General features: G+C 29.2%; 1 protein-coding gene across 1 annotated transcript in view; it reads right to left on the bottom strand.

Moving 5' to 3' along the window:
- The window catches only part of eml6 (EMAP like 6), a 56555-nt gene that overhangs the window by 7830 nt on the left and 35762 nt on the right, over window positions 1-12963 (bottom strand). The window contains exons 26-32 of the mRNA XM_073826376.1: window positions 12009-12107; window positions 11734-11754; window positions 7354-7527; window positions 5079-5287; window positions 3440-3597; window positions 1744-1858; window positions 1483-1671 (exon numbers count right to left, since the gene is read on the bottom strand). Coding sequence (XP_073682477.1) covers window positions 1483-1671; window positions 1744-1858; window positions 3440-3597; window positions 5079-5287; window positions 7354-7527; window positions 11734-11754; window positions 12009-12107 — 965 coding nt within the window. The remainder of the gene's footprint in view (window positions 1-1482; window positions 1672-1743; window positions 1859-3439; window positions 3598-5078; window positions 5288-7353; window positions 7528-11733; window positions 11755-12008; window positions 12108-12963) is intronic.

Below are 12963 nucleotides of genomic sequence, written 5' to 3' on the forward strand. Positions count from 1 at the left end.
GTTAATAATAAAGAGTTAATGTGGTTAATAATACTAATGTTAGATAAAGAGCTAATATGGTTAATTATAATAAGGGTTAGCAGTAAAGGGTTAATATAGTTAATAATAATAATAAGTAGTAGTTAATATGGCTAACAAATACTAAGGTTTGTCAATAAAAGGCTAAATGGTTAATAAAAGGGTTCGTATGGCCAATAAAAATAAGGGTTAATAATAATAAGGGTTAGCGATAAAGTGTAAATATAGTTAATAATAGGCATTACGGTATAATTAATATAATGTTAGACAATTAAGAGTTAAAATGGTTAATTATAATAAGGGTTAGCAGTAAAGGGTTAATATAGTTAATAATAATAATAATAAGTAGTAGTTAATATGGCTAACAAATACTAAGGTTTGTCAATAAAAGGTTAATATGGTTAGTAATGGTTAATAAAAGGGTTCGTATGGCCAATAAAAATAAGGGTTAATAATAATAAGGGTTAGTGATAAAGTGTAAATATAGTTAATAATAGGCATTACGGTATAATTAATATAATGTTAGACAATTAAGAGTTAAAATGGTTAATTATAATAAGGGTTAGTAATAAAGGGTAAATACAGGTAATAATAAATGGTTAATTATAATAATGTTTAATAATAAAGTGTTAATTTCTCAAATTAAGAACAACTTGTTTAGATGTTTAGCTTTTAATTTTCACAGTTTGAGAGTAAAACATTACATGTTTCATATAAATTTTGAAAACAATATTTTTGTGCATTTTTCATAACATTACTTTTTTTACAACTTTTATTAAACTGTCATAAATCATAAATGTTTTGGAGCAGACTTTAATTTTCATTTCATTTCATTTTCAAGTCTGTATTCAAAAAGTGGTTAACAGGTTTAAAAAAAGTTTTTTTTTTTCCTTCCATAAATACAATTTAGTACCATAAAATCCACTACAAATACTAAATAAATAAAAAAAATGTACGTTTATACATTGTACAGTACATTTATTGCATACCACCTGGTGAGGAGCTACACACTACCATTCAAAAGTTTGAAGACAATAACAGTGTTTAATGTTTTGAATGGCTAAATGTTTTCATTTTGAAAGTCTCTTCTGCTCACCAAGATGACATTTATTTGATTAAAAAAAATACAGAAAAATTGTAAACTTTTATTGCAATTTAAAATAGCTGTTTTCTATGCGAATATAATGTGAAATGTAATTTATTTCCGCATTCAAATTTTCAGAATTACTGTGAAATGATCCTTCAGAAATCATTCTAATCTGCTGATTTACTTCTCAAGAAACATTTCTAATTATCATCAATGTCAAACATAGTTAATATTTTTGTGTAAACCATGATACGTTTTAATTTTTCAGAAGTCTTCTGTAACTTTCTAAGTCCTTACTGTCACTTCTGATTAATTTAATACATCCTTGATTTCTTCAACTTTTGAACAGTAGCCCAACGCCACCCACAATCCCTCACCTTATCTGCCAAGTCCCAGATGCGGATGGTTCCATCGTCGCTGGCGGAAATAAAGACGTCTTTAGAGGGGTGTGTTGCCAGACCCCAGATGCGTCCCTGCGTGTGTCCGTTTATCATGGTGTTGGAGGCGGCGTTCTTCTCTCCCACCTCGATGATCTCGCCATCCTTCGTTCCCACCAAGATCTTTCCCTGTCATCCAATAAACAAGCATCTTACTAATGTCTTTCTATTTGAAATCAATGCTTATGCAGCATGACTGACCTTTCCTCTGCACACAGATCTGACCGTCTCAACAGGAAGTCCTGTCTCCAGCTGGAATGCTCTGCATCTCTTCATTTCCTGATCCCACAGTTTCACAGCGCCGCCCTCTTTAGTCCTGCACAGACATAATATACACATTAAAATAGTAGTCCACTTCCTAAAAACTATTTACAGATAATTTACTCACTCCCTTGTCATCCAAGATGTTTATGACTTTCTTTCATCAGTCAAAAAGAGGAAAACATTTGAGGATTTCTCTCCATATAGTGGAGTTCTATGGTGCCCCGAGTTTGAACTTCCAAAATGCGGTTTAAATGCAGCTTCAAAGGGCTCTAAACGATCCCAGCCGAGGAAGAAGGGTCTTACTTAGCTAAACAAAAGTTACAATTTATACACTTTTTAACCTCAAATGCTTGTACTCTGGCTCAATACAGTTAGGGTATGTCAAAAAACGTCCATCTCATTTTCAAAATCATCCTACATCGCTGTTTTACCTTTTTTTGTAAAGGGTGTCTGATCTTCTTTTCATGTTCACTTTATAAACACTGGGTCGGTACTTCTGCAGCGATGGAGGACGATTTTGAAGTTGTAGAAGAAAATGAGATTTGAGGTTTTTTTGACATACTCTAACTGTCTTGAAGCAGAATACGCAGAGCTTAGAAAGTATATAAATTGTCAATTTTTCTTACAAACTATGGTTTCACTAGATCAGACCTTTCTTCCTCGGCTGGGATCGTTTACAGCCCTTTGAAGCTGCACTGAAACTGCATTTTGGTTCAAACTCAGGGGCACCATAGAAGTCCACAATATGAAGAAAAACACAAAAATGTTTTCATCAAAAAACTATTCCTTTACAGCTGAAGAAAGAAATACATGAACATCTTGGATGACAAGGAGTTAATTAATAATCTATACATTTTTGTTCTGGAATGCTGGATGCAAATTTTTGTGTCCGATGGTGTCCGGTTTGTTTCCACCAAAATTCAACATTGATGATAATAATAAATGTTTCTTGAGAAGCAAATCAGCAAATCAGATCATGTGACACTGAACACTGGAGTAATGATGCGGAAAATTCTTCATTTGATCACAGAAATATATTACATTTTAACATATGTGACCCTGGACCACAAAACCAGTCTTAAGTCGCTGAGGTATATTTGTAGCAATAGCCAAAAATACATTTTATGGGTCAAAATTATTGATTTTTCTTTTATGCCAAAAATCATTAGGAAATTAAGTAAAGATCATGTTACATTAAGATTTTTTGTAAAATTCCTACTGTAAACCTATCAAAATGTAATTTTTGATTAGTAATATGCATTGTTAAGAACTTAATTTGGACAACTTTAAAGGTGATTTTCTCAGTATTTTGATTTATTTGCACCCTTAGATTTCAGATTTTTAAATAGATGTATCTCGACCAAATATTGTCCTATCCTAACAAACCATATATCAATAGAAAGCTTATTTATTGAGCTTTCATATGATGTATACATCTCAGTTTTGTAAAATTTAACCTTATGACTGGTTTTGTGGTCCAGGGTCACATATATTCACATAGAAAACTGCTTTTAAATTGCAAAAATATTTCACATTTTTTTCAAGAATTTTTTTCTTTTTGGTCAAAACAATTTTGTTGAAAATGATTTTTAAAAATTATATGACTGTGTGTGTGTTGTAGAGCTGAACTCACGGTCTCTCTTTGCCTCCGGTCACTATTAGTCCATCTCTGAGCGTGGTGTACATGGTGAACACTGGTCCTGTATGAGCTTTAGCCACCACACGCACCAGGAAATGTTCCCGCCACACATAAACATCACCGTTTATGGCCCCTGTGAACGTCAGGTTGTTCTGCCGGACAAAAGAGAAAATGACCATTTCATATGTGACCCTGGACCACAAAACCAGTCAAAAGTGTCAATTTTATATATCTGATAGCTGAATAAATAAGCTTTCCATTGATGTATGGTTCGTTAGGATAAGACAATATTTGGCCGAAATACAATTATTTGAAAATCTGGAATCTGAGGGTGCAAAAAAAAAATAAAAAATTAAATATTGAGAAAATTGCCTTTAAAGTTGTCCAAATGAATTTCTTAGCAATGCATATTACTAATCAAAAAAATGTTTTGATATATTTATTGTAGGAAATGTACAAAATATCTTTACTTAATATCCTATTATTGCTATAGCTCACTTAAGACTGGTTTTGTGGTCATAATATACTGTAGTCTTATACTTGTTTATTTTACCTAATCCATTTATGTATGTAGTGCTTTACAGACAGATTATTTCAAAGCAGCTTCACATTAATAGCACTGGAAAATAACAGCAGCAATGTAACATTCATTAATTACTCTACCAGTCAGATGTTTTTGAACCGTAAGATTTTTAATGTCACCACGCCTGCATTTATTTGATCCAAAGTACAGTAAAAACAGTAAAATGTTAAAATATTTTTACTTTTTAAAATAAGTGTTTTTTACTTGAATATATTTTCAAATGTAATTTATTTCTGTGACCAAAGCTGCATTTTCAGCATCATTACTCCAGTCTTCAGTGACACATAATCCTTCAGAAATCATTTTAATATGCTGATTTGCTGCTCAAGAAACATTTTTATTATACTGTATATATCTCTATATTTCTCTCTCTATATATTATTTGGGAAAGAAATTATAGAAATTAATAGTTTTATTTGGAATGATGCTTTAAATAAATCAAAATAAAGTGATGATAAAGACATTTATAATGTTACAAAAGATTTCTATTTCAGATAAATGCGGTTCTTTTGAACTTTCTATTCATCAAAGAAACCTGAAAAAATCTACTCAGCTGTTTTCAACATAATAATAATAATAATAATAATAATAATAATAATAAATGTTTCTTGATCAGCAAATCAGCATATTAGAATGATTTCTGAAGGATCATGTGACGGAAAATTCAGCTTTGATCACAAGAATTAAATTACATTTTAAAATATATTCAAATAGAAAACAGTTATTTTAAATAATAAAAATATTTCAAAGTTTTACTGTTTTTGCTGTACTTTGGATCAAATAAATGCAGGCTTGGTGAGCAGAAGAGACTACTTTAAAAGAAACATTAAAGATATTACCATCTTTAATGTATATCTTAAAAATATGGCAACTGAATAATTCTTTTACTAAGGGAAATCTCTGCATCTAAAGCACTAATCTGTCACTATTGTGCTCATGAGCAACTCAATTAACCCCAGACTGCACTATGGCAATTGTTTCATAATTGGTGTACTGCAAATCCATTCTAGATCAGAATCAGCTAAATATGCGTAGATGAGAATGACTCACGGCTCCAAACGCGACAGATAGCATGGTCTGCATGCGTCCGTCCTCCACGGCTCCGATCACTCCTTTCTTATAGAGCAGAGAGCCTCCCACCAGCGTCCAGAACTTAATGTGTTTGATTCCCACCGACACAAACTGAGTGTCCGAGTCGGGCCTGAACTCCACCACGAAGATCCGGTCCGTGTGACCGCCTTTACTGCAAACCCTAGAGCCTGAGATCACATCGCTAAAGCATTAATAACAGCATCAGAATATGCTCAACGCATTTCAATACTTGTTACTTAGTAAATGTACAGTGCTGATTTCAGAAATAGTGTCTGTTTTGCTCAAGCGCATCACTCTTTGGCAAAATAAGATTTGCATTGTAACTGTAAATTCATAACTCAATATAACTCTAAATTCAGACTTTTTTTCCTCACAATTCTCAGTTTATATCTCATAATTCAAACTATTTTCTCAGAATTGCAAGATAAGCTTTTGCGAGAAAAAAAGTCAATTGTGAAATAAAATTAAGAGGGAAAAAATGTGATTTTTGGACACACTTGACTTAACGTTTTTTTTTTTTATTATTAATTAATTTTTAGTCAAATATTAATTATATAAAAAACACAATACAACATATTTTTTTAGTTAAGTTTAGTTTAGTTTAGTAATTGCAAATGAGAAATTATGCCTTGGCAAATATTTCAAATTTAAATGCATTTTTTTAAAATGTTATTTTATATCAGTTAATGTTTCAGAAAATGTTTTCATCAGAATTGTTCAACTTTTTTTTCACACTTTTTTTGAGAGAAAAAGTGAATTGCGATGTGTTAACTTATAATTGTGAGTTTCTAACTTTATTTTCTTAATTAAAGAATTATTGTAGTTATCAGTGTTATTTTATTATCATTAAGTTACTATTACAGTTTTTACTAATACTTTACATATTCAGTTTTTTATTTAATTATTATTTTAATTTTAGTTAAAGTTTTTGTAATTTTGATGTTTATTTTTATCATTTTATTAGCTTTTTTATTTTTCTGTCTACCTAATCAGTGTAGGTTATCAATTTCAGTTTTACTTTTAATTGTTTTAGTGGTCTAACTAAATTAAAGTAATTGAAAGAAATGGAAAGTGAGAATTTTTGCCTTAGCAACTACCTGAAATTATTTTTAAATGCACAGGTTTTTCTTTAATTTTTTTTTTCTCAGAACTGCAAGATATATATAATATATATATTTTGTGTGCAAAATACTCACAATTTTTTTTTACTTAAAAAATATATTTTTCTTTATTAAAGAATTATTGTAGTTACCTGAATTATTTTAGTATTATTAATATACTATTATTTTATTATTTATTTATTGTAATTTAAGTTTTAGTCATTTTGAGCATGTTTTTAATAGTTTTTATTTTTTTAGGTAGGTCTTTATTAATTTCAGTTTTAGTTATTTTAGTGGCCTAACTAGGTTAAAGTAATTGGAAATAAGAAATTATGCTTTGGCAAATATCTGAAATTAATACATTTTTTAATATGTTTTAGTATGTTTTAGTCAAAAATTATGTGTTTTAACTATCAATTCTGAGTTTAAAACTTGGCTGCATGTAAACAATGTCAGAACTGTGGGATAATTATCATTATATTAAAAATTATAGTTTAGTTTTCTATTTCGTGGAGGAAAGTCAAAATTCTCAGAAAAAATTGGGAGATATGAGAACTGTGAGATATAAACTCACAATTGCAAGAAAAAAATTAGATTTTTTTTTTTATTCCTTGGAGAAAAAAACTAAAACATGTGAGATGAAAACTCAAATTCTGAAATGTAAACTCATAATTGGAAGAAAAAAAGTCTGAATTTAATAAAATAAGGTAATATTAGGCCAAATTGTTTTACGGTGCAGGTTTATTTTAAGTTTAGACAACATGCATTGTACGGGTCAAAATTATAGTTTTTTTTAATGCCAAAAATCATTAGGATATTAAATAAAGATCATGTTCCATTAATATATTTAGTAAACCATAGTCCAACCATAAATATATTAAAACGTAATTTTTGATTAGTATTATGCATGGCTAAGAACTTCATTTGGACAACTTTAAAGGTGATTTCCTCAATATTTCGATTTTTTTGCACCCTCAGATTGCAGATTTTCCTATCCTAACAAATCATACACCAATGGAAAGCTTATTTATTTAGCTTTCGGATGATGTATAAATCTCAATTTTAAAAAAATTGAGACTTAAAAATGGTTTTGTGGTCCAGGGTCACATTTAGTTCAATTAAATGCATCCCACCTTCCTGCCATCTCCACACAGTGATGGTGTGCTCTAGATCCACTCCCACAGACAGCAGCAGTTTTCCCGTGGCGCTGAAGTTGACGTATCCGATCCCTTTGGCATGAGAGCAGCGAAGCACTGACAGAGTCTGTTTGCTCATGGCGTCCCACACGTGAATGGACGGCGCCAGGCCTGTAGACACACAGACACATCACGACTGTCAATACTCACAGCTCAGGGAAAAATAGTGCCTCCCAAACTGCTCCTTTCAGCACATTAGGTGCATTAGCTGCATTAGGGGATATTGATTTTGCAAATATTGTGGGTTGTTTATTTACATTAATAAACAGTGTTGGGAAGCTACTATGAAACTTGCTTAAAGTAGTTGCACTGCAGTACAGATGCATTTAGAAAAAGTAGAATACAACTACACAGCTACTAACTAGCAGTAAACTTTGCTATTTAAAGGGGGATTATATAACTATTATTTAAGCAGAGCTGTATTTCCAAGCACAAAAACAATGAGGATTTTAATGGTTTTTAACAGATACATTTAAATCTAAATGGAACAATAAATTCACTGACAAATGCATAGATCAATATATGAGTAAATGGATCAAAGCATAAATAAATGCATAAAATTGGGCATATAAATAACTATATGATTAATTAAATGCAAGGAAAATGCATATATAGATGCATAAATGATTACATATAAATAACTGCAAAAATACATGCACTAAATGCATAGAGAAAATGCATATATTAATGCATAATTTCTAAATAAATGTACATAAATAATAGCAAAAATAAATCCACTAAATACATATAAAAATGCATATATAAATGCATAGATTCATAAATTAATACATATAAATAACTGCGAAAATAAATGCACTAAATGCATAAATTCATAAATATATATAAATATCTGCAAAATCAATGCACTAAATGCATAGAAAGAATGCATATATTAATGCATAATTCATAAATAAATGTGTATAAATAATAGCAAAAAATTGCACTAAATGCATAGAAAAAATGCATATATAAATGCATAAATTCATAAATACATAAATATATTTTTAAAATGCATATATTAATGCATAAACTCATAAATTAATACATATAAATAACTGCAAAAAACATGCATGTTTAAATGCATAAATTCATAAATTAATACATATAAATATCTGCAAAAATCAATGCACTAATTGCATAGAAAAATGCATATATAAATGCATAAATTCATAAATACATAAATATATTTTTAAAATGCATATATTAATGCATAAACTCATAAATTAATACATATAAATAACTGCAAAAAACATGCATGTTTAAATGCATAAATTCATAAATTAATACATATAAATATCTGCAAAAATCAATGCACTAATTGCCTAGAAAAATGCATATATAAATGTATAAATTCATAAATAAATGTATAGAAATAACTGCTAAAAAATACATTAAATGCACATATAAATGCATACATTTCTAAATAAATGCATAGAGAAATGCATCAACTCAAATTAACAAATAACTATAAATAAATGCAAAAACTGATGAACCAAATACATAGAAAAATGCATATAAATGTATAAATAAACGCATAATAACTGCTAAATAAATACACTAAATGCATATTTAAATTCATATAAATAACTGCAAAAATAAATGCACAAAATGCATATATAATTGCATAAAATCAATTAATCAATTAATACATATAATTAACTGCACAAAATGCATATTCATAAATAAATATAAAAATAAGTGCACTAAATGCATATGTAAATTCAATAAATTAATACATATAAATAACTGCAAAAATAAGTGCACTACATGCATACAAAAATGCATGTAAATTTATAAATAAATAACTGCAAAAATAGATGCACTAAATGTATAGAAAAATGCATACATTCATAAATGCATATAAATAATTGCAAATATTAATGCACTAAATGCATATATAAATGTGTAAATTTATAAATAAATGCATGCAAACAAACATGCATGAATAAATAAATACATACACTAAATGCATAGAAAAATGCATGCTTCATAAATGAAAATAAATAACTGCAAAGATAAATGCACTAAATGAATATATAAATGCATTCAAGCAAACATACATAAATAAATAAATACATGCATATAAATAACTGTAGAAATAAATGCAGTAAATGAATAGATAAATGCTTAAATACAAAAATGCATTGAAAACTCATAAATAAATAAATGCAGCATTAAATTAAATATTCATCATGCTACACCGATATGGCTTGAAAAAAATAGCCTGTTACTTGAAAAGCTCTAGTGTCCTTTGTAAACAATGTAATTGTACACTACAGTGTAGAAAAATGTAGTTAGTGTTACTACTTCCCCAACACTGTTAATAGAGGAGCAGGCTGAGTTTGGGATGACTATTCGGAGTTCATGATGACAGTCCTCAGGGTTTTTAACATGACAGAGCAAACACACGGCGCAAACATGTCAATATTAGATATGTATTCTAGCGCCGAGGAGGGGAATGAGGCATCATGGAAATCTGCTGCATGACGCATTGGCGCTTCATGCAAACATGGGAATGTATTCTTCATATTGGTGGTCTTTACTGAAACTGGGACATAAAACACGAGGGAAATGAGAGGATTGATTGATATAGAGCAAATGATTTTAATCTGAAATCTGAGGCATCCAACTTCAAGACCCTCATGAACCACAGACAGATTTTATTTGATCAAACGTGTATTAAAATCTTACTCATTAAAGAAATACTCAGGGTTCAATACTAATATATTCTATGACATGCTGTTAAAAACTAAATACATTTCAACAGCTTTATTTTTCTACCACACAAACATTGGGGATTTTAATGATTTTTTTAAACAGACAAATTTGCACTAAATGCATAGATAAAATGCATAAAAGCATAAATAAATAATTACATCCATACAAAATAAAATTATTTCAGCTTTACTTAAAAAAGGCAAAAAATGTGTTTACAGTCATGCACTTACAATTCAATTTCATTAAGGCTTTTAGCTATATACATATAAATAACTGCAAAAATAAATACACTAAATGCATTGAGAAATGTGTATATAAAAGTGCATCAATTTATACATATAAATAACTGCAAAAAAAGCATTTATAAATGCACAAATTATTAAATAACTGCAAAAATAAATGCATATATAAATGTACAAATTCATAAATTAATGCATATAAATAACTGCAGAAATAAATGCATAGAAAAATGCATAACTTCATAAATTATTACATGAAATAACTGCAAAAAGTGCATATGAATAATTGCTAAATAAATACATTAAAGGCATAGATAATGCATATATAAATGCATCAATTAATACATATAAATAACTGCAAAAAATGCATATATAAATGCACACATTATTAAATAATTGCATATAAATAACTGCAAAAATGCACTAAATGCATATAAAAATTCATAAATAAATACATATAAATAACTACAACAATAAATTTACTAAATGCATAGAAAAATGCATAAATTCATAAATTATGTAAATAACTGCAAAAAATGCATATAAATAACTGCTAAATAAATACATTAAATGCATATATAAATGCATAAATTCAGTAATTAATACATACAAATAAATGCACTAAATGGATATATACATGGAAAAATTTGTAAATTAATACATATAAATATAAAATAAATCAAAGCACTAAATGCATAAAAAATGCACATATAAATGCATAAATTCATAAAGAAATGCATACAAATAACTGCAAAAATAAATGCATAGAAAAATGCATATATAAATGTATACATTTAAAAATAAATTCATTTAAATAATTGCTAAATAAATACACTAAATGCATTTATTTATGAATTTATTTTATTATACATAAATATATATAAAGGCTTAAATTCACAAAAATGCATATATAATTGCATAAATGCATAATAATCAATTATTTAAATATATTTTTGACCACATTATTTTAGTCTGTTACTATTATTATTATATTTTATAAATATACTTTATATACTAAAATGTTTTTTTTATTATTTTATGATTATTGCTTCAAATATATTATTATGTAAGTTATTCTTCTAAATGGATAGATCTGTGGTTACCATATTATGGTCAAATGTTACAGAATAACAAGAAATCTTATATTAACATCGCAAACTGAACACTGAATCTAAATTCATGTCTTTATAACTCAAGTCTTTAACTTATATTGAACCCTAAGCATTGCTTTTTTTTTTTAATGCATGCTTTAGTTCTAGTTTGGAGCCAAAAATAAAATCTGTCCTGGATTTCTGGAGTGGAACACAAAAGGTCAGTGAGACAAACTGAGGTGAGATGGCAGTAGGTTGTGCTGTCCTACCTGGCAGATCGGTGATGTCGCCTGTGTGGAGTTGTGTTGATGACAGGATGAGACAGTGATCAACAAAAATGAGAGAAGCCGCTCTTAGTGCCAAAGCAGAATTACGTGAGAGATTCAAATTATCAGCAAACAATCACAAGCAGGCTTGTTAATTAACACAAAACCAAGCAGTGCAGCTGAAAGCAGCAACGCAAAAGTCAACGTGAGCAAATGAAAATGAATTCAGATGGTGAAAATTACATCCATTTGCAGTTTTTTTTTATTAGCACACTTACCGATCTGACCGGTGGCGATGATATTCAGATATTTGGGATGTTGATTGACAGTCAGGCAGAGGATGTCATCCGTGTGCTCCAGATAAAAGCTCTGAGTACCTGCAAATCACAAACTATTATAAACAACAATTCTCCAATCCATCTTTAACTGTCGCCATCGCCTCTGTGGGACGCCCAAATTTACTTCACCATTTTACAAATGAATCCTAGTCTAATCTTGACAAACTATATTTCGTTAGAAAGGTCTAAGGCTCCTAAATAGATATTTGACATTTTTTGTGTTACAAATTATGAAGGAAAAATGATAGATTAATTTATGACAAGAGTGCACCTCAAAAATATACTTCATAACAGGAGTTCTGACCTTTGTCATAAACAGACTTCCTTGTTGCTTTTTTTTTCCTATCACACTTTAGAAATCATAAAAATGATTTAGAAGTTGAAAACTTCAAATATCAAAATTCACCCTTTGAAAGCCATTTTAAAATTAGACATTGTATTAACACAGAAAATGTACATCAAAATCATATTACAAAATGTTTTTGTTCATGAATTATAAAAATAAGTTTGAATTCTTTATTTTCACGTCTCTGTTCAAAAATGGAAGTGACAGTTAAAGGCTGTATCAGCGATTCTAGGCTGAAACATACAGTGTCACATTCAGCTGACCTTTCTCTGAAAGTTTCTCTGTGGAATGGTTGGTAGCACCGATTGTTTTTTTTTTTGGCATATCTCGGACCCTAGGCTGACCACAGAGACGCATTTTTTTTCACAGCCGATTTATGGGGCAGGCAGCGAGTGGATCGTGAAGAAAGGTCAGCTGAATGTGACACTTTATGTTTCAGCGCCTAGAATCGCTGATACAGCCTTTAAGGGGTTAACAATATGCATGCAGTTCTTATGCGCTCATATTAATACAAAGACTACATGCACTTTTTTTAAAAAGGTTTTTGAG

Source organism: Garra rufa, chromosome 20 (assembly GCF_049309525.1).
Source record: "Garra rufa chromosome 20, GarRuf1.0, whole genome shotgun sequence".
Classification (NCBI taxonomy): Eukaryota; Metazoa; Chordata; class Actinopteri; order Cypriniformes; family Cyprinidae; genus Garra; species Garra rufa.